Source organism: Heliconius melpomene, chromosome 11 (genome assembly GCF_056956725.1).
Source record: "Heliconius melpomene rosina isolate 202511_hmr_F chromosome 11, ASM5695672v1, whole genome shotgun sequence".
Classification (NCBI taxonomy): Eukaryota; Metazoa; Arthropoda; class Insecta; order Lepidoptera; family Nymphalidae; genus Heliconius; species Heliconius melpomene.
The window spans coordinates 5,741,838-5,763,382 of NC_140399.1; the positions used below are offsets into that span (position 1 = coordinate 5,741,838).

Below are 21,545 nucleotides of genomic sequence, written 5' to 3' on the forward strand. Positions count from 1 at the left end.
AGTTTTCTCAAGAATTTTCTGTTTTAATAATTTTTACAGCGTACTTTTTGCTGTACATTATATATAGTTATATATATAGGTATTACGTATTCTATTTATATTTGTGTATATTGGTCACGTTGCAAGCGGCGTGGATGATTTCTTATTCTGACTATCTGTAATCTGTATGCCACGCTCGAGTTTGGCTGTTCTCTGTTTATTTTATTGACGTAGTTTTAATTTACATAAGTTCTAGAAAAATCAATTTCAATAATTGTATTATAAAAATATTTTGTTTATATTCAGTTCTGTTCAAAATTTATAATAAGGCGTATTCTGGTGTTATTCATTTTCCATAATTATGTACTAAAAGTTGTGTTACGATTGTTGTGATACTATTATCATTACAGTTTTGTTATTAATAGTTTATATTGTAAACAGTTTCGTTTCATAATTATGCTTGTGCTTGTGAATAGTTCTTCTTGATATTTTTCCCTAAAGACCTTGTTTTAAGTGGTCTTGCGGAACTAATTGCAAGGTGAGTCTAAATGATATTAGTTACTAATGGAATATGCACTAAATATTAATCGTTGTTTGTAACACTAGTAAAATATATAATTAATTTAAACATCAAAAATTATAGATCATTGTTTTCGTTGCCTTGGATCCCATTGTTAAAAACGTTTGTCATATAAATTATTTTAACCATATTTAGATACAAGCATGTATGTTTATATATCAAACATTATTTTAATTAAGTAATATGAATATAAGTATTTTTTAATATTATAACACGTATGTATGTCTTACTTTATGAATTAACTAGCTTTGTTATTGCCTAATCATATTTGTTAACTTTCCTAGAAAGTACATCGAAAAATATTATTTATTTTGATACTTCAGTATGTGGCAAATGTATTTTATATTTTTTTAACCCTCTGCCAGTTGCGCCTTTATTATCACTTGAATAGTCGTGTGGGGCTTTTCAGACCCCAAAAAAAAAGCAATCTTTTGATTACTAAATTAAATATTTCACATTCTTTTGACGTATATCATTTGGATAGAATTAAATTTAAAGAAAAATTTAAAGATATTTCAAATTCGGCATGTGCGTAAGAATATAGGAGTGGGGAAGTGGACCAGGCTCACCCCAGAGTAGTCCTGCGTAGTCCCACAAATTTTACAAACAAAAAATTTGCCCAGAAATCTTCAAAATATAACATTTACACAAACAAATCTGTTCCCCACAATTGGTGTACCAACGTCGAAGAAAGTAAATAGAAATTGCAGTAGCTAACGGGGATAAACTCGGGCAAAACTTGACATCACTGATGAGCATGTTTAGACTCCGTGTCATATTCACTCAGTTTATCTGGATAATCAAAATTTTCTTCATTATCCTCTTCACACCACCAATTATCTCCTTATCTTCTTCAAACCATCTTAGAATACGTTGGGTTTATCTATCTTTCCTTTCACTTCCACGATGAATATTGTAAAACAATAAAAAATCTATAATAAACCTAATATAAACACTACAACAAAGAAAAAGTATTAAGGTGTAGGTAAAGATTTACTGACGGCAATCGTTGCGTGTGAGTCCTGAGGGCCTTGCGGTGAAACATATCTGTATCACAGAGTGCACGCGCGCATTCTGAGATTCGATGGCGCGAGCGTGTTGCCTAATCCTTTTTGGGAGGCTACCTAGGGTACGGTATCGGTCGCGACCTTCTAAAACCTGGGCTTTTAAAGAACCCACCCGACGGTTCAAGGGTTAAATACGAAAAATTGATGTATGTGCTAGGTATCGTATTGTATTATTTATGTACTAAGTATTATAAAATAAATACTTTTTAATAATTTAATTATTTGTAAAGACACACTATTTATATTATAAATAAGAAATAACCTTAATACATATATAGTTTATGTGTATAAAATATTTTAGGTAGTGATGTGGGTCACTTAAATATAGTAATGTCAGCTGCCGCTGAGACGCTACCTGCGTCAAGCACGCGGACTCCTGCCTCGATACCAGCGTCCACTCCGCCAGGTCGCCAGTCATCAGGGAAACACACTGTGCACTGGTTCAGGAAAGGCCTTCGACTCCATGATAATCCTGCTTTGCGAGAAAGCTTAACTGATGCAAAAACGTTTCGATGTGTATTTATAATTGACCCGTGGTTTGCAAGTTCATCTAATGTTGGAATAAACAAATGGAGGTATTAATCAGTAATCATACAACATTTCTTCATTTGCAAGATAATGAGACTAATAAAATAACACGTATATAATGTTATTGTTACAGATTTCTTCTACAATGCCTAGAAGACTTAGACGGCAGCTTGAGGAAACTGAACTCACGATTGTTTGTGGTTCGAGGTCAACCGGCAGATGCTTTGCCTAAACTATTCCGAGAATGGGGAACTACCGCCCTTACCTTTGAGGAAGATCCCGAGCCGTATGGTCGTGTAAGGGATCATAATATTATGACAAAATGCCGAGAAGTTGGCATAACGGTGACATCGCGAGTTTCCCATACTTTGTACAAATTAGATAGGTAGGTACATAATATTTATTTCTATATATTAATTTCAATCTTATTTATGGTTGTGATGTGGTTATGCTATGCTACAGTGTATATGTATTATTTTAGTATCATTGAACGTAATGGAGGCAAAGCGCCACTCACGTACCACCAGTTCCAAGCGTTGATAGCGAGCATGCCTCCGCCTCCGCCTGCTGAGGTTGCCATCTCTACGCAGAATTTGAATGGTGCTGTCACACCCCTTACAGAAGACCACGATGACCGATTTGGTGTTCCAACCCTTGAGGAATTAGGTTTGTATTAAATATTGACTGTGGAAACCTGCTAGGGTTTCCAAGGTCACATTGGAATTTGGATTGTATAGTATCAACCAAAATTGAAAGGCTCCTTTTTTATTATAAATGACTTTGACATAATATGTTGCATGTTGGTATAAACAGGTCAAAAAAAAAATTACTTCTAAATAAAATTAAATAATAAATAAATATTTAAGCCAGCCGTAGCGTAGAAGCAGAAGCGTGCGACTGTAAACGCGGCAGGTTGTGGGTTCGACTCCAAAATTGGGCGAAAAGTGGGGACCGGAAATATCTTGATGGGAATTGGGAACAGAGTGCCTTTTTACACTAGTTTCCCAGATTCCCTCTGCCTACGTGCGGGATACAGCGTAAAACTAAAAAAATGTGACTGAAGCCGTAGACTCTTTCGTCTAAATCTATTTTCTCCCTTCTTCCTTGTTCTGCTACTTTTTATAATTAATTTCTGGATAATTACGTACCTATAAATTGAAATTTATAATTTTTTTGCGCAATAAGTTTTGTATTAGGTTGCTTAGCCATATGAAAAGTTTCCTTCACTTTGACGAAACTTACGTTCACGTTTTCCTCCGCGTGGTTTTAACGGGGTACTTATTTGCGGCTATAGGTATAATTTCTCTTGAGAAATACATCTACAACAATTGAATTCAGTTGAGACGAAAATACTTAAGACATTTCGAAATTAAAAAATTAAATTTAATATTGAATTGTATTAGGAGAAAAATAATATTTAAGTTTGTTAAAAAAAGCAATTTGATATAATTTGATGTTTATAATTTAGAAAAACCATTTATTCTCAAAGAAAATTCCAATTTAAGTTTAAGAAGTTAGCAATGTATTTGTAATACGTTAATACTTATCATTTCTATAAAACAGATTAACGAAACGAACGATTTATGTTGTTTTTAAAATGCTGTATGTAAATTTATCATTTAAAATTGAAAACCAACCAGGCTTCGAAACTGAAGGTCTCAAACCACCAATGTGGATAGGAGGCGAGAATGAAGCCTTATTGCGACTTGAACGCCATTTGGAGAGAAAAGCCTGGGTGGCATCTTTCGGTCGGCCTAAAATGACGCCGCAGTCGCTCCTGGCGAGTCAGACTGGCTTATCACCTTATTTGAGGTTTGTAACAGTTTATATTATATTGAAATCTTGATAATAAATATTTATTTATTGACGAAGATGTATAAGTGAATGTAGTAGGTACTAAGACTTTATGAAACTTGCTACATAATCAAAACCTATAGGGTACTTAAAAATAAATAAAGTGAATTAATTTCACGCTGTATCCCGCATATAGCACGGTAGGAAGAGGGAACCCAGTGTTAAGACACTACGTCTCTACTACACTACTTCCGCTGAATTTTTCGAGGTGTTGTGTGAAGACTTTGTGTCAGTGAGAAGAAATGAAAATATTAATAAACAATAACTCATTCCCCCAAGTTGAGATCGAACCCACAATCGTCGCGTTACAGTCACGGCCTCAGCGGGTAGCCTCAAGCTACTTATAAAATTAACAGGGTACTTACTTATAAAATTTGGCAAAAAGTGAGAGCTTGCAATACAACTAAAAGGCAACGTATCTTTTTTATTTTGTTGTTGTCCTATATTTAATGACATTTCTTAAGCTTAAACATATATACACATGTACTTACTTTATATGGTTATTTAGACATATATTTTTCAATTTCCTATAAAATGAATATGATTCAATTATTATTTAGGTACTTACAAAAGTTATAACATTATTTTAAATTACAGGTTTGGTTGCTTATCTACAAGGCTGTTTTACTATCAACTAACCGAGCTTTATAAGAGAGTGAAAAATGTTAGACCGCCACTATCTCTGCATGGTCAAATACTCTGGAGGGAGTTTTTTTATTGTGCAGCAACAAGGAACCCTAATTTTGATAGAATGGAAGGGAACCCAATATGTGTACAAATTCCGTGGGAAAAAAATCAGGATGCACTCGCCAAATGGGCAAATGTAATAGAATTTTATTTATTTTCTTGAGTTTTGTATACTTGTTTATAACAGAAAAATATGAAAGTTGTAGTTTAAGACTAAACAACAATAATTATTAAGTTTACATGTGATATTATAGAAACTTGTCCTCCCACTTGGGAGAATGAATTAATTTCATTTCCAGGCTCTGATCATAAGAAAAAGCGTGGCGTTAAGACAAATGACACTATAACACGAGTTGGCTCGAGTCGATCTTGCCAGTGTTAACCTAAAAAAATCTAGTTTAAATGTTTCAGGGTCAAACAGGTTATCCGTGGATAGATGCAATAATGTTACAGTTACGTGAAGAAGGGTGGATCCACCACTTGGCGCGACATGCTGTCGCTTGCTTCCTCACTAGAGGAGACCTTTGGATCTCATGGGAAGAAGGCATGAAGGTGACATTTCACTCAGTTACTATTTTTTAAGCTTCATATTTCTTTGTTTTGCGTATAGGCGAGTAGGTAGAGGGCATCTAAATGGAGTGCCATTCACCATTTTTGGCAAATTATTCAAGATATTTTGCATTGAGTGAACTCTTTGTTTCGTTGTTAAAGTGGGTAAAAGGAAAAATAATTTATTCCACTGTGAGGAATTGGAACCCACAACCGTCGCGTTTACAGTAAAACGCTGCCCATGTACCTTTACAACCTCTTCAGATCTGAATCCTGCACAAGACGGATAGGCAGTAGCAACCTGTTAACCTAGTGTTAAGACACTTCCATTCCACATTTCAGATAATTTACTTTAATGAAATATTGTAAATTACTCTGCAGGCCTTGGGACCGACTAGTGCAATACTGGATGTTTATTATATGTATTTATGATTGTTTTTCTTTCAATTCTACCTTTGAGGGATTTCATTTGTTATCAGTAGTATGGATCCCATGTTCATTAATTTTGTACATGCTGTGGATGTTATGTTGGAAAATTAAAAGGTAAACTTTTATATTTAAATATATAAGTTTATTTTATCAATTGATACTTGAGAGGATATCTAGTCATGAATCAGTTTTATATGACCAACAAATAACATTTTCATCGACATTGTCGTAGTTTTTTTGAGTTATTATGTGATATATTGATGTGTGTAATATATGGATATATTTATATGCTTATAACTAAGTATGTATATATGTAATAATATATAATATTTAACAGTAATTATATAGATTTCTCTATGTAAAAAAGTTAGTAATATATGTAAACATTATAGAATGTTATTTCTGACAGGTGTTTGATGAACTCCTGTTGGATGCTGATTGGTCAGTGAATGCAGGCATGTGGATGTGGCTATCATGTTCGTCCTTCTTCCAGCAATTTTTCCACTGCTACTGCCCTGTACGATTTGGACGCAAAACTGACCCCAATGGAGACTTCATTAGGTATTAAAAATAGGAAAATATATTATTTAGTAATTTGGAATAATTACGGCTTCAGCTATATTAATTTTGACATCTAGCCAAGAAGGATTGAGTCACTAGAATACGTTTATATATATTTAGAAAAAATAAAACTGCAATACACGGCAAGCCGCTATGATAATTATGTTGAACGCCAATCATAGCAATTACGTCACGCTCCTGGTAAAGAAACACCAGATTACTCAGACTTGATGTCACAACTTAAAATTAAAACATATTTTAAAATGATTTATTTCTTTATTTTCTGAAGAAATATGATATTGTATGTTATTTTTAATAATGTATGTTTACGCAATTATTAATTAAGTTATCATAAACATAGATTTACTCTTTGAAAGCAATTTCCATTACCACAAAGCTCAATGGTGATAAACGAAATTCATAGCTAGATATCAATGTTCTAATTTAATGTAATTATTTCCAAATTTCAGAAAATATATAATGTCATCTTATAACTTCTAAAATTTGGTAGTATGTATGTATTACATACTTCTACATAGTCTACAAAAATATAGCCATGTGGTTAATAACGATTACATTGACATATACTCTAATAGCTTATATAAAATATATATAATATACAATTTGGACAATAAAACAAGCCATAATAAAATACGATAAAAATGTAAAATGCTTACATTTTTATCGTATTTTATTAACGTTTTCTTCTTTTTAGGAAATACATTCCGGCGTTAAAGAACATGCCTACTCGGTACATCCACGAACCATGGGTGGCCCCCGACGCAGTGCAGCAAGCAGCGCGTTGCATTATAGGGCGAGATTACCCTATGCCAATGGTCGACCACATCAAAGCCTCACAGATCAACATTGAAAGGATCAAACAAGTTTACGCCCAACTCGCCAAGTACAAACCTCAGGGTTAGCACCTTTTTTAAAATATTATTTTATGGTTCTTGCTGTACTCTGTGTGTAGTGGGGTTTATCAGAATTAAGACCCTCTGTTAGTCACTTTCCATCCAATCTAAAAATATTATCTGTTGAATAGTGGAACTTAACACCATGCTTTATGTTTTTACCAGAAAGAGGAAATGAAAATAATTCATTCTCCCAGGTAGGAATCAAACCCACAACCGTCGTGTTTACAGTCACAAGCTGTGCCGCTGCCGCGCAACGGCCAAAAAAATATATAATCAAAATTTTATATTATTACTATTATTTATTTATGGAGGAAAGAATTATTTTCATTTGGTAAGACTAAGTGAGGCATTGAATTCTTCATCCATTCATTAACGTGCAAACTTAAAAATACACATTAAAGTGTTTTGTTTTACAGGTGCATTGATACCCCAATTAGTGCAAAGGCCAAATGTAATGCAGTCATCACCAAGTCCTACATCAATAATTGCAAATATCAATCAATCAAACTATTTGTGCAGTCAGACATCAGATCCCTCAACACCATCAACTCCAAACCCTCAGTTTAAAGAAGATGACATATTCCTCAGGCCCACCATAAATAATATTAGATCTAATATTGATTCTAATAAAACTACAACTTTTAAACAAGTCGTCATTATACAACAAGAATCACGACAATCTCCTACTGAAAGTAACTATATTATCAATGGCGATACAAGTTCACCATACAAAATTGATAGCAATCAAGTCAAAGCCGACAATTATGATTTTAAAAACTTAGCCATAAACAATTGCATACAGAAATTTTCTAATGATCATGTAAAATTTTTGAACCAGGAAAGTAATAAAAATGATGATTTTAATGCAGAAGTTAAAATTGATGAATATAGCACTAGTAAACCCAAGTTTTATTTCAATGACAACGGAGTAATTCCACACAATAGTGATCAAAATTATGCTAGTGACTATCACAAAGAAAGACAGTTAAAAAATGACGCCACAGACGTTTATAATACAAATAAATCTCATACAGATAATAAACACACATCTGATGATAAAAAATAAATTGGTTATGTAATAAAATAGAAGTGATTTTTGTTCTTAAATTTATTTCAGTTGTTCTTTTTTACTCCACTTTTTATTTATTTCTACTTTTTTTTATACTTGTTGTTTATTTTATTTGTTGAGTTCTAATTGTGCCACTGTTTTCATGTGCTGCTGTAATGCCTTAGTTGCTTTTCTAGATTTTTTTGTAGCCATTAAATCTTTGTTAACATCTTTATGAATTAGCTTATTTAACTCGTTTTTAATACTTCCTAAGATTGATATCTAAAGAAGAAATATGAAATGTTACAATAAGAACATTCTAAGATTTGACTTAAAATTGTATTTGTACTTACAGCTTCTGGTATGTGTACATATCTAATGTTACGAGCCTGTACAAACAAGTTATCGAAATAGTATTCATTTCCCTGTGAGTCACAATACACAGCTTTAACAAATGATAAATTCATATAGCTGAAACCACAATTTACATTATATAGTTATTTAACTATATTTAAAAAAAATTTGAACATAATGTGAATCTGTCACTTGGAAAGCATACAAGAGATACGGGTTCAAATTGTATACTACATTCAATTTTTTATATGTTTTCTAAAATATGTTTTTATCCTTTATGAGAAATAACACTAGAAGTGTTAAAAAGGTTATTGTGTTAAAAAGGTATTGTAAATAATTTGCATAGATAAATATTTACATAAACATTCTTTAACGTAATTAGATTTTATATTTAACTTTGTTAGTTAAACATATGATAATGTTACTATATAGATAATATTTTTATATTTGTGAATCAATTTAATTTTGTCAAAGTTTTAAATAACTTACCCATCCACTAATGTAAGTTCCCCACATACATACGAGTCATTTCTAAGATCTACTGTTATATTTTTATTCTGTAAGGATTTCACTAAGCATAATAAAGTGTTATGGTAAAAAAACTTTTCCCTTGATGTTCCTTCAAATGTCATTTTGTAGGATTGGTGTTATAAACTGAAATTATGTTACTGAAAAGTATAAAATATAAATGATCATCAGTCAAATCAATTGTATAAATATAATGTTTTCATAGTATACTATTATATAATTTTAGTATATTGTATAGTATAGAAATAAATAAATAGAATAAGTTATATGTATTTACATTTACTAAAATAATAAAACAATGGTATATGAAATAACTAATTTTGTTTGACTAGCACTAATCGTTCATCTGGTCTTGATTTTAATTCCAATTCGGCCTTAACAATGCACCATTTATCATCTTTCTTTTCTGCAGAAAAATAGTAACTTCCTTTATCTTTGGGTCCAGTTACAGGAATGCTAAAAACAGCGTTCTTACTATTCCAGCTGTTTTGTTCACTGTCGGTTATTTTAAATTTCTTATCTTTTATTGGTTCACCAAGAAAATGCACTGCTCCAGGATGCTTTCGGAGGATTTTTAATGCATCCTTATAATAATCGAAGTTTCTAACCCTGTCAACGAGTTTACCTTTCAAGTAAATACCAGTTGTAGCTACTATAATTCCACCCCATCCGGCAATTTGGACTAATCTGCCTGTAGTAATATACATGACAGAATAACTTACTTTTTATATTGAGTTAGTTACTATTGAGGTTTTGAAGAATTTTTGGTGGATGGCCTAGTTAACATCAATATCAATTTCTGTAGGCACTTTGCTAAGTAAAATTCTATTTATTCACAATACACTAGTATATGTTTCTTGCTTAACCTATTCTATAACGGAAATTATAATCAAAGAATTTGTCAAATAAAGGTGACAATGACAATTGTAGAATTTATGCATTGGCGTGACATCTGTCATTTCGACAAATTTAATATACTCTATGTAGTTTTTACATGTATTCTATAATTGTGTATATTTATCTTTTTTATTACCGGTCAATTTCCTTCGTGTGTTTTCCATACAACGTGACATTGGCGAAATGAATTGTGCTCAACTGGCACGCTCGAAACGCCATATATCGAGAAATCAATCTCTATGTAGTTCTACACAAATTGCTATTTTTAAACAAAACAAAAAAAGGAAGCATCATTTTAAGGTCTACTCATCACTTAAAATCGTAATATAAATTAATTTTTAACTGAAAGAAAAAATGACTTCAAACAACGAATTAAACAATTTAAAAATAATTATACAAAGATTTTATAATTTTGAAGTCAGTGCTAAGTAAAACAAACAGGCTTAGTGATTTGATACTGTAGTAAGGTTGTTGTAGCAATAGCTTGAGATTTATTTCATTTCCATCCATCCATCAGCCTTTTAAGGTCCACTGTTGGACATAGGCCTCCCCTAATGCTCGCCACTCCGTCCTGTCCTGCATCCTTTGAATCCAGCGGGTTCCTGCTGTCTTCTTCAGATCGTCGGTCCACCTGATTGGAGGGCGGCCTGTACTCCTTTTGTCAAAACGTGGTCACCAGTCGAGGACCTTTCTTGTCTATCGGTTGTCGGTCCTCCTGACAATATGGCCTGCCCATTGCCAGTTCAGCTTGCAGATTTTGAGAGCTAAGTATGTCGGTAACCTGCGTTCGTTTACGGATTTCATCGTTTCGAATTTACAATGAGTAAACTACCTACCCTTGGCATGAAACTACCTACCCAATATATACCGTACCGTACATTTACTAGGCACAGTGGTTTAAATAGTTTTTTTTCTTTATATTCAATGGCCTGATTTTGCGATCACAGGCGTAAAATAATCTGCCAGTGTCACGTATAGTAGAAAAAAATACGTATGATATGAAGCAGTAAATTTTGAGAGAAATTATGAACTGATATATATATGGTAGTGGATGTACTGGTTCAAACACCGAAACAAACAAATACGATATTAGTAATGTACAAATAAAAAGAAATACTAAATAAGACACACACACACACTCACACACACACACACACATACACACTTTAAGAACAACTATAATTTAATGTCATTATCTACAATAAACTTTACTAACATTTTAATAAAAGGACTAAAAACTAAAGCTAATAAACATTTTACATTAACAGGATGCTGTACATTGAGAGGAAGGATAACATAAAGAGAATGGTTAAGTTTTGGGCAATTAAATACAATGTGATCCGAAAAACCTCCAAGCCATACTCACAAATAGAATTATCTTTATCCCTTAATTTAGCTAGATGTAGAGGGGTACACGCGTAGTCTAGGCGAAGTCTACAAATAGTAGATGTTACAAATCAATTGGCGCGCCTATATCGAAAGGACCGCGGAAAGGTTGGATGTGCCGGTTGGATAGAAGTGTAATATTTACCTTTTATCAATACTGATTTATTCCAAAAAAAAAATCCATGAAGATTACAAAATTGTAGTTGTTGTTGTTCTTTATTTCTGGCGTTCCGAGCGTGCCAATTCAGCGCTAATCACTTCGCCAATGTTACGTTAAATAGAAAACACACAAAGGAGAATGTACGGTAAAAAAAGACAATATTACGCAATAGGAGAATGCACGTCAAAAAGAGATCCAGCTAAGATACTGCCTTCACCTATAAGTAAAAAAATAAATATTTATAAAATAAATATATAATGTTAAATGCTAAAAAAACTAAATGTATTGACTTTGCCTTACAAAATGTTAAAAAACATAATTTTAGTCTATTAATTAAAGGAAAAATTCTCAATTTATCGGAAGCAGCTATTTTCTTAGGTGTAACTTTAGATTCCAAACTCCAGTGGAACACTCATCTGGAAGCACTTTTTGGATAAACTCTGCTCTGCCGCGTTGCTGAACCGGACTGCTTCTAACAAAGCAAAAGATTTAAATATTTTTCGTTGTTAAATGGTAACTCTGTACGGGTTGCGTAACTGACAAATGTCAATTGTCAATGTCTTTCGATAACTGTGACGTTTTAATTTCTATATTGATAATTCTTGTAAATTGTAATAACTTCAATTGATCTAAAATATAAATTGTGTTTTTGTTAGTCTTATAAGTGTATGTGATTAAATTAATTTTTGTGTTATATTCCAATCTTATGGGAATTTACGGAAAACAACAAAAATAATGTTTAAAAAATTTAAAGATAAATTAGCTGAGGAAGTGAAGTCATCCCCTCAAAGAATACAGCAAATCGCACAAGCTGCTCAGGTAAACAAAATACCGTAGCATATTTCCAGAATGATTTTTTAGTTATCCAATAGAACTAGTTCATTCAAAATATGTATGTGTATATTAATATGTATATTAAATTGAATTTATTGTATGTAAACTGTTATAATTCAGCTATCATGTAAAAATATTTTACAGGCAGCTGTCACATCTGCATCTAGCAGTATATCCGACATCACAAACAATGACCTATTTTCCATCGGTGATAATGGTACTTTACATTAATAATATATTATATTAACAATTTTAAATTATGTTTAAGTCATCATAAATTATTAGTTAATCACATTTTTCCAGATACGTCAAGTAAAAGTAGAAGCCCACCATCCAATCAGCAAAATTCATTTCAAGAAGTATCTCTTCTGCCACAACAGGAAAATGTATCTATGAATATGGAAAAAGAATTTCAAACATATCAAGAGGTAATTGTAACATTTTAACCCATTCTACACTAAAACAATCTACGATTCTAAATACAGTGTTTGTTTGTATGTATTATAAGCATATTTTTTTAATACTTATCCACTTGTAATAATATACATTTTTTTATAGATGAATCAAGAAAACCAGAGACAAAGAAGGTTGTCAAACAGCTCATTTGCTAGTGATATATCCTTTCGATTGCCAAGTTACGAGAGTCCATCAATGTATCATTTACAGGTATATTTTTCTGCATTCTTTGATATAGTAGTAATTAGTACAATTTTTGATAGATTTTCTTTCAAAAAGGATGTAGATTATATTCAAATATAAAGATAATTCTATCATTAACAGTTGTTTCCGTTTAAAATAAAATATATAGATTATTTATAATACTGATATGAAACAGTTTCATATTACATTGCTACTCAAATTTGAAATCTCCTAATTTATCTTTCATTACAAAAGTTGTGCTAAGTACTTATGATAAAAAATTACCTTGAAAGGAATGGTAAAATTAGAGTAATGTGATACAATGACATGCTGTATTCCACATATAGTAGGATTGGCAGAGGGAACCTAATGTTAAAACACCTTGTTCTTCACTTTAAACGAATGCTCTATTTTATCATACAACTTATATGTATGAAGAGTAAATCCTAGTAATATATAATATAATAATATTTAAAATTTAAAAGCTTGTCTCACTTTCACACAAAAACTACAGAATGGATGTAGATGAAATGTTAAAATACTATAGTTCATACATTAGGATAACACAAAGGCAAACTTATTGTTATAAGTTTAAGCAGGCAAAGCTGTATTTGAAAAAGTGTGGAAATCCTTGGGCTTTCTTCGTGTGATCATGCTACTTTACTTTTTTAACCATATTTTGAACATTGGAAAGATGCAACACTTATGGCGGCCGAGTTTATTACCCCTATATACAAGGGAATAGTGCAGTGTTGAAAATTGGGGTAGTCCTAGGGGCATTAAACTTATGAGTCATAAATAAATGTTTTCGAGTGCATTATTGACCTCAGGTTCCGACAAAAGCGTACTATCTCTAAGGCTCAATATGGATTTCAGCCAAGATAGGGCATTATGGGCTATTTTTTCCTTCGGAACTTAAATGGACATTGACTAGAACTGAGAGTATAGACTTGCAATTAAATATTATTACAACATGAGAAGAAATTACTTAGCATTCCATGGCTTTATCGTGCGGAAATGTGTATTCTAGAAATGAATTGTGATAGCTCTAAATAGGTCGATATCTTTTAACAAATTATAGACACATATATTTGTAATACTTCTTGCTTGATGTAGGTAACATCTACTGTGTACAAATTAACTATAAAATATAAACTTCAGTTTGAAGTAAATTTAAACTTGATTATCTTGTAATTATGATTGCAGTCTGATATGGAAGTATCAGCAAGTGAAGCTGAGGAAAAAGGCTTTTCAGGGTCTACTGTTAATCTGGACAGAGTTACCAAAGATCAATTGTATGCAGCCTATCGTCGCACACAAGACCGTTGTACTAAGTATAAAACTCAATATGCAGATCTTGCAAGACATTATAAAATATTGGAAAGAGAAAATTCGAAAGCTAAGGTAAATATAATTTGAAATTCATAATTATAAGAACTTAATTGAATTCCACGAAAACATTTTACATAAGGTCATTTTTTGTAAACAAGCTAGCTAAAATTATAAAGATAACTATTGTAAGATGTTCTCTGTATCCGAACTAGTTACCTGTATTATAAATTATAATATACACTACACTGCCTATTAAAATACATTTATATAGTATGTGATGTCATATCTGTTTGTGTATGTGACTGAGCATAGATGTGTGCGAGAGAATGAGTATTTCGAATAATATGTAATTATATATGTATGCGTTTATTTTGGGGGTGTGTGCGTGTATCATTTCCATCAAGAACTTTTTAAAACGCAAATTACTTACGTGTAGGTACGTGTTTTGACTTTTATTCATTACACATGTTGAACTTGTTAAGAAATTTTGGATACATTCAAAAATTTTAAATATTATTTATATTTATTTTTGTAGAATGTTTTAGTGGAGACACAAGACAAAGCCTTAAGAAGAATATCCGAATTGAGAGAGCAGTGTTCACTGGAGCAAAGTGCTAAAGTAAGTTTAGGTCCATTAACTACTACTTGCAGTCCGCAAATTTATTTTCGTGGATTTTATTATCCTTGCTATGCTACTTGCTTTTACCACCGAATGTCATTGAAACTTGAGGCAGATAAGCAACAAGATATCAAGACTCCCTACTCTCACTACGTTTCTCAGTTTTCCACACAAATTCTCCACGCTTTATTTTACTGGAGTAGAGAAATGGAGATAATTTATATGGTGAAAGCAAAATTATTAATCGTCGCAAAGACAGTTAAACGTTGCTTCACTGTGTCTCAATTTTCAATAATTTTTATTTGTCATTTAAAACTACACTATAATGAACACCTTTTCTTATAAGGCATTTCAATGTTTAGCATTTGCATTGGAAATGTTATGGTTCCACTTAGGACACGGTAGTCGTAAAACTCTAATATAGTTTATTTCCCGCCCAAGCTTAAAAGCTTTACATCAAAAAAGTTTCTTTAAAATTCGTCCAGTAGTTCTGAGGACGTGAATATACAAACAAACAAACAAAATAAAAATATGTGTATCCTATTATTAAATAATGTACAAAGAAATTATTTAAAATATATTAACTTTTATTTTCTTAGGCCCACCTCGAGAAAGCTCTCCGGTTAGATATTGAAGAGAAAAATATGAAAATACATACGCTTAACACTAAACTAAGTTTGCTACAAAATGATATGGGAACTGATTCAATAGATAATATAAAGAAGTCAAATGATAATAATGATAATGATACTCCTTTAATTAATCTAGCCTCCGACGATCTTAGTAATGAGAAAAAATGTAGTGACGAATCTGCCATATCAGAGATTGCATTGTTAAATAACAAAATAGAAAAAATGGAGCAACTCTTAAACAAGTACAAAGATTCTTTAAAAACAACTAAAGAAAAAAATGCACAATTAACTACAGAATTACAAATTATTACATCTGAACTTGATGCAAAAGTAAAGGAAAACGATCAACTTAAATCCGTAACAGATTCATTAACTGATGCTCGACAAAAAATTCAGAACCTAAATGAGACAATTGAAGAGCTACAAAATAAAAATAATTCTAACGAATTTATGAAAAATAAAGAGAAGTCCATTCTTGAATTAAATTTTAAAACTGCTCAAGACAATATAAAGGAATTACGTGAAAAAATTAAAGTACTTAGCAAAAGAGAAGAAGAGTATGCTATTTCGTTAGCAGAAAATAAATTAAGTATTCATAAAGAATTAGAAAGCAAAGAAACTGAAATTAAATCTTTGAAAGACAGTTTAGAGTCCAGTCGAAATGAGGTTCAGTCTCTTAATATAATATTAAATGATTACAAAAACGATATCAGTCAATTACAAGACGAAAATTCTAAAGTAAAACGTGACTTAGATAATACTAACATCGAAATAACTAAAATAGATGAATTAAGAGCAGAAATTGCCTCGCAAGTCCAAAAATGTCACTTACTTGAACAAACAAAAAATAAAGCGGATGAAGAATATAACTGCTTAAAATTACAATTGAAACAAGAAACAGCAGAAAAATTAGCTATGATTGATAGAAACGTTTATTTAGAAAATCGAAATTCTCAAATTCTTGAAGAGAATTCAAAAAAGAGCCTACAAATAAGCAGCTCAGAAAATGAACTGCAGATGTTAAAAAATGAAATTAGTGATTTAAAGCTCGATAGAACTGGAGAATCAGAAAATGATAAAAAGTACATAGAAGAAATAACAACTTGGAAATCAAAATGTCATAGTTTAGAATCTGAAATACAGGAAGAAAGGGTAGAGCTAGTAAAGTTACAATCTGAAATTGAAAAATTACTTGAAAATTACGAATTAGTTCAAAAACGAAGCGAACAACTTACCTTAACCGTTGAAGACTTAAAATCAGAAAATAATGTATTAAGGAACAAATTAATTCAAACAGACCAAATAAAAAAAACTTGCTTGGACCTGAGACGAAAAATTGCTCTGTTGAGAAAAGTTTTAAATGTAACTTTAGAAGAATCAAAATCGTTTAAACATTTTATTGCTACTACGTTGAATACTTTGAATGAAAAAATTATGGTAGTAAATATGACAACTAATAAAGAACATGCTCTTAATGAAAAAATATCAGAAGATTTGCGTGTCACCAATGCCTCTTTACAAGACGAAGTCGAAAAATTAATAAATGAAAATAAATTGTTGCAAAACGGTATGCAAGAAGCACATCAAAAAATAGATAACCTAAAGGCAGAATCGAATAAAATTAATTCTGAAACTATAATACAAGTGCAAAAAATAAATAAACTGAACGATGAGCACAAAGCTACGACAGCAGAATTAGGTATTTTAAAACAAAGTGCAGATGAATTAAGTAAAAAATTACAGGAGCGTGAAGTGGAAAAACTTAAACATGCTCAAGACATGGGCGTTTTAAAGTGCGAAAATAATGAGTTACTTCTAACGCTTAAAAATGCTGAATTAGAAAAGGAATCATTAAATAAGGAATTAGACAAAGTAGCTGAAAAAAGTAACGAGTTACTTAAAGAAATAAATATTTTAACTGGGAAGCTCGAAGAATTAGCAAAATTAAAAGAAAACTACCAAATAAAAACAAACCTCATATTAGATTTAGAGAAACGTATTGATGAGCTCAATGAGGAAAATGCGTCACTAAAAGCGATTTCTGATACAATTTCGAGAAGTGTCAGAGATATAGAATTAGAATTGAAGGAAGTTCGTGAGTCCCACTCACAAATCGAGCTTGAGAAAGAACATTTGAGTTCTGTTATCAATGAACTAGAAAATAATGTTCCAACATTATTAGATACTAAATTTAGCCAGACTGATTTTGCGGAATTGGAAAGCAACGAAACCAGAAAATTAAATGAGAAGATAATATTATTAACCGAATTGAATAGAAAACTCACTGAAGAAAATCAACAAAATAAGACAGATATTGATATAACTAAAACACTTTCAATTGAACATCAAGAACTTAATGATAAATATGTGTTGCTTAATGAAGAGAAAAAAAGCTTACAGTCTGAAATTGAAGGTCTCCAATCTTATATGACGAAAGTGTCAAAAGAAAATAGCCATTTAAATGATAAATTAAGAGAAATGATTGCTTCAAATGAAATTTTTTCGGACAAAAGTGAAATAATACATGATATGGATAATCTTAAAAGTGAAATTCAACTTGGAAAAGACAAAATGGAAGATTTAATTAGGGAAAACTCATTGCTTGCTGAAGAAAATTTGGAATTAAAAGATCAAATTATGTCACAAAATTATTCTAAAAAACATAATACAAATAACAGCAACAATGTCAATGCTGAAAATGTGTTAGAAAAATATAACAATTTAATGGATATTAAAAGCAATTTAGAAAAGAAGTTAAATGATTTATTACAAACAAATGAAACTGTAAATTTAAACATGCAACAAGTCACATCAAATAATGAAAAATTAAGGCTTTCAAATGAGAAATTAGAAAGGAGACTAGATGAAGCTCTTGTTAGCTTGAGGCATTTACATTCCCTTCAAGAGAATACTGAATTGGAATATTTGAAAAACATTTTATATGAGTACCTCACAGGCTCCGGTACACATTCTGTTACTTTAGCTAAAGTTTTAGCAGCAGTAGTAAAGTTTGATGATAGACAAACAGAAACAGTGCTACAAAAAGAAAAAGAAAGACAAGGTCTTGTAAGTATACATTTTTAAATTCTTTATTTTTCTTCACAATATTCAACAAAAGGGGCAGACAGCACTCAGTGTTGCAGCATTATATTCACCACATTCTGCTTCATTTTTAATATTCAGCATTATATGGATAAGTTAGCCCAGCTCTCTATAAAAAAGGACATCTTCCTGGTCTAGGTAGGATTTATACTGTATTTTTTTATTACTAGACAAACTGTATTTTTTTTATATATATAAAAATTTCTTTGAATGAGTATCCAACCAAATCCATAATCAATGCGTGCGTCACAAGAATCATAATTGACAGCCAATTAACAGCCAATTATAAATCAAAGTTATTTCTCATTTAATCAATCAATGTCTCAAACATAAACTCATCGAGTCTTAACACTGCTCTTTCAACTTACCCTTCTATATTCAGGAGACAGGGTTAAGCAAAAACACTTAACTTAATTGCTACTAATAATATATTTTTTTGCAGTTGCGGCAACTTGGACTTATTTGATAGCCACATAATAAGGAAAATATATTGGTACATTTTTTAGATTTGACACACTTTTATAAATTGTATAATTATATAGTATATATATATCACCAATATTATATTTAATTAAGTGACGGTGTTTGTAAAATATAAATCTATTCTGTACAATTTGTTCTAGTTACCTCAGATGTTATATTAAGCTAAAAATCCATTCCACTACTTTTGTAATGAACAAAAAAACATCAATAATTGTGAATTAGATTTTTGCAGATGATATTGTGATAATGGGACAAGGTTTCTGGTTTATCCGTGCTGCTGTAAACATCAAATAGTTTTTAAGAAGGTACTCAATGTTAAAATACTCTGCTTCCCACTTTCTGTCAAATTCTCCAGATGCAATATCTATATGTGGAGGAAGTCAATACCAGAGCAGAGCAAAGAAATGAAACATATTCATTACTCTGAGTGGTAATTAAAGCCACAACTGTTGCATTTACAGTCAGACACTTTGCTACTGCACCACAATAGACTCCCAGAGTTATTTTGTAAAAGTTATTAAGGAATTGTCTAAAAATAATTTAGCTTAAAATTTTAGGTCATTTGTAGTCATGGAGTGTTCTGTCTATATAAGAAATGTGTAATTTATTTAATTTTGTTACATACTAATTATAGTTTTTTTTATTACACAAGAATGTAGAGAAAAATGGTTATATTTGATTATTTGTTTTAAATGTGAGAATGTAATTTTAATTATTTAATAAGTTAAAACTTACTTATAATGTCTAATTTTATTTAAAATTTGCATTGACTTGTTAATAAAAATATATAATTATAAACCAAGTTTTTATTCAAAAAAAATATTCTTAAGTAAATATTTTTTTACATTATTATGTTGTATAACAAAATAATATTATACCTTCAAGTCATATTTAAATTGTTTTCCAAGTAATGTTGATAACAATTTTTTAATCAACTATTCAGTCTGATATTCTATCATTTAGGACTTTGTTCAAAACAGCTAAATAAGAATAAGAGAAAACTACATGTAGCAATCTTAAAATATCTTTTTTTCCAATGCATATTCTAGATAACACATGTGCTATGATAAACATGATCCATGTGTGAGTTTTTAGTTTTTTTTTTATTTTAATAACTACAACAAGAAAGTGTGAATGAAAGAGAAATTTCTTCTTATTTTTATAAATCAGAATCAGTATTTCCAATATCTTCACTTAAATCATCACTTTCAATATCATCATCATTATCTAAGTCTATATCACACATATCGGATATTAACTTTTCAACAGTAGCATTAGTAACTGTATGGCCTTCATCTTGTTGTTTCTTTATTTGCCTGAAATAATATTTTTATAATTAATAAATTTAGTTAAATATAACATAATGTGCACAAAACATATGAATTGTTCAACATTATAATAATCATATATTATTTACAAACATTCTAGAATATTAACACAGCACAACAATATTCTTCTTACCTTAATATTGTACGTTTCTTTCTTTCTGGAAGACCTTTTAATATTAATTGGAAATTATTTTCATTATTTGCGCTACTAAGACATTCATTTTTCTCAGTAACCTGAAACATTTTGTAATGATATTAGAAATTAATTTTAAAATGATCATGAGATTGATTTTACATAAGAAAAATAGTAAATATTAATTATTTATGTTGAGTTACTTATTTCTTACCTCTACTGGTTTACAGCACTTGGTACAAACATTTTTCTCATTAGCACAATTAATACACAATACATGATATGCATGTTTTATGTTTTTTTCATTACAATTGACACATTTTTTTGGGGCTGTTAGAGTTTTATATTTTTTATATTTAATTTTCCACTCTATTATTTCTTTACAACGTTCACAAACTCCCTTGATCTCCAAATTATTTAATAGTTTTGTCTTTTTGCTAGTATCATGAAGATTGTTTTTAAATGTAGTTCTATTCTGATGTTTTTGTGGTCTTGTCCTATTATTGCTTCCCTTTGAACAGCTCATAATTTGTTTGTGTACCTAATAATAAATAATAGTAGTGGTTGTACGATAATAGTTAGGTTAGAACGTAGGAATTAAATTTTAAACACGGCCAACACGGATCACGGACTTTTCCTGCATTGCATTGACAATTTGACATTGTCACAGATGACAGAACTAAAGATAAAAGACTAAAAAAACTATGTTTTTATCATATTATTTGTGGGTTGTCGTATTTTATCAGTATAAAATATTTTTTACAGCATATTAAAAATAAACTTTGTGTTAACTCATACTTCAGTATATTTTTTTTAAATATAAAGACGGAAACTAAAAAATCTAGCATATAACCTATATATACGTTTCTATTTACCCCTTTTAATGTTACAATTGTATTTATGGTGTTTTCGATATCTG

General features: G+C 30.7%; 5 protein-coding genes across 5 annotated transcripts; 2 read left to right on the forward strand and 3 right to left on the reverse strand.

Annotated features, from left to right (window-relative positions):
* Positions 1 to 71: 71 nt before the first annotated feature.
* On the forward strand, positions 72 to 9,392 carry LOC146534576 (cryptochrome-1-like). Its single transcript, XM_085192863.1, has 10 exons — positions 72 to 517; positions 1,928 to 2,201; positions 2,288 to 2,539; positions 2,636 to 2,820; positions 3,795 to 3,966; positions 4,606 to 4,831; positions 5,107 to 5,247; positions 6,083 to 6,234; positions 6,950 to 7,152; positions 7,568 to 9,392. Exons 2-10 carry the CDS (start codon positions 1,957 to 1,959, stop codon positions 8,215 to 8,217), a joined length of 2,226 nt encoding a protein of 741 aa, XP_085048989.1. The 5' UTR covers positions 72 to 517; positions 1,928 to 1,956; the 3' UTR covers positions 8,218 to 9,392.
* On the reverse strand, positions 5,794 to 9,185 carry Lsm10 (U7 small nuclear RNA associated Lsm10). The gene is made up of 3 exons (XM_085192864.1): positions 9,043 to 9,185; positions 8,553 to 8,670; positions 5,794 to 8,481 (listed from the first exon to the last, which is right to left on the reverse strand). The coding sequence occupies exons 1-3, from the start codon at positions 9,183 to 9,185 to the stop codon at positions 8,329 to 8,331; spliced, it is 414 nt and encodes a 137-aa protein (XP_085048990.1). The 3' UTR covers positions 5,794 to 8,328.
* LOC146534578 (uncharacterized) lies at positions 8,242 to 10,010 on the reverse strand. The gene is made up of 2 exons (XM_085192865.1): positions 9,359 to 10,010; positions 8,242 to 9,221 (listed from the first exon to the last, which is right to left on the reverse strand). The coding sequence occupies exon 1, from the start codon at positions 9,786 to 9,788 to the stop codon at positions 9,396 to 9,398; it is 393 nt and encodes a 130-aa protein (XP_085048991.1). The 5' UTR covers positions 9,789 to 10,010; the 3' UTR covers positions 8,242 to 9,221; positions 9,359 to 9,395.
* Positions 10,011 to 12,101: 2,091 nt separating this feature from the next.
* On the forward strand, positions 12,102 to 19,963 carry LOC146534579 (uncharacterized). Its single transcript, XM_085192869.1, has 8 exons — positions 12,102 to 12,343; positions 12,503 to 12,575; positions 12,662 to 12,786; positions 12,917 to 13,024; positions 14,204 to 14,401; positions 14,865 to 14,948; positions 15,548 to 18,646; positions 19,125 to 19,963. Exons 1-8 carry the CDS (start codon positions 12,260 to 12,262, stop codon positions 19,146 to 19,148), a joined length of 3,795 nt encoding a protein of 1,264 aa, XP_085048995.1. The 5' UTR covers positions 12,102 to 12,259; the 3' UTR covers positions 19,149 to 19,963.
* A 210-nt stretch (positions 19,964 to 20,173) lies between these two features.
* Positions 20,174 to 21,295, reverse strand: LOC146534580 (uncharacterized). The gene is made up of 3 exons (XM_085192874.1): positions 20,841 to 21,295; positions 20,627 to 20,727; positions 20,174 to 20,481 (listed from the first exon to the last, which is right to left on the reverse strand). Exons 1-3 carry the CDS (start codon positions 21,150 to 21,152, stop codon positions 20,325 to 20,327), a joined length of 570 nt encoding a protein of 189 aa, XP_085049000.1. The 5' UTR covers positions 21,153 to 21,295; the 3' UTR covers positions 20,174 to 20,324.
* Between the last annotated feature and the right edge of the window lie 250 nt (positions 21,296 to 21,545).

What these genes read in the sequence shown, in the direction of transcription:
- LOC146534576 (XM_085192863.1), top strand. Translation starts at nt 1,957, where the DNA reads ATGTCAGCTGCCGCTGAGACGCTACCTGCGTCAAGCACGCGGACTCCT. An exon ending in ACTTTGTACAAATTAGATAG is followed by an intron (nt 2,540 to 2,635) that starts GTAGGTACATAA and finishes GTATTATTTTAG; the next exon opens with TATCATTGAACGTAATGGAG. An exon ending in TCCAACCCTTGAGGAATTAG is followed by an intron (nt 2,821 to 3,794) that starts GTTTGTATTAAA and finishes AAAACCAACCAG; the next exon opens with GCTTCGAAACTGAAGGTCTC.
- Lsm10 (XM_085192864.1), bottom strand. Translation starts at nt 9,185, where the DNA reads ATGACATTTGAAGGAACATCAAGGGAAAAGTTTTTTTACCATAACACT. An exon ending in GAACTTACATTAGTGGATGG is followed by an intron (nt 8,671 to 9,042) that starts GTAAGTTATTTA and finishes TTGTGGTTTCAG; the next exon opens with CTATATGAATTTATCATTTG. An exon ending in ATGTACACATACCAGAAGCT is followed by an intron (nt 8,482 to 8,552) that starts GTAAGTACAAAT and finishes TTTCTTCTTTAG; the next exon opens with ATATCAATCTTAGGAAGTAT.
- LOC146534578 (XM_085192865.1), bottom strand. Translation starts at nt 9,788, where the DNA reads ATGTATATTACTACAGGCAGATTAGTCCAAATTGCCGGATGGGGTGGA.
- LOC146534579 (XM_085192869.1), top strand. Translation starts at nt 12,260, where the DNA reads ATGTTTAAAAAATTTAAAGATAAATTAGCTGAGGAAGTGAAGTCATCC. An exon ending in CACTGGAGCAAAGTGCTAAA is followed by an intron (nt 14,949 to 15,547) that starts GTAAGTTTAGGT and finishes TTATTTTCTTAG; the next exon opens with GCCCACCTCGAGAAAGCTCT. An exon ending in AAAAAGAAAGACAAGGTCTT is followed by an intron (nt 18,647 to 19,124) that starts GTAAGTATACAT and finishes ATTTTTTTGCAG; the next exon opens with TTGCGGCAACTTGGACTTAT.
- LOC146534580 (XM_085192874.1), bottom strand. Translation starts at nt 21,152, where the DNA reads ATGAGCTGTTCAAAGGGAAGCAATAATAGGACAAGACCACAAAAACAT. An exon ending in AGTGCTGTAAACCAGTAGAG is followed by an intron (nt 20,728 to 20,840) that starts GTAAGAAATAAG and finishes AAAATGTTTCAG; the next exon opens with GTTACTGAGAAAAATGAATG. An exon ending in AAGAAACGTACAATATTAAG is followed by an intron (nt 20,482 to 20,626) that starts GTAAGAAGAATA and finishes ATATTATTTCAG; the next exon opens with GCAAATAAAGAAACAACAAG.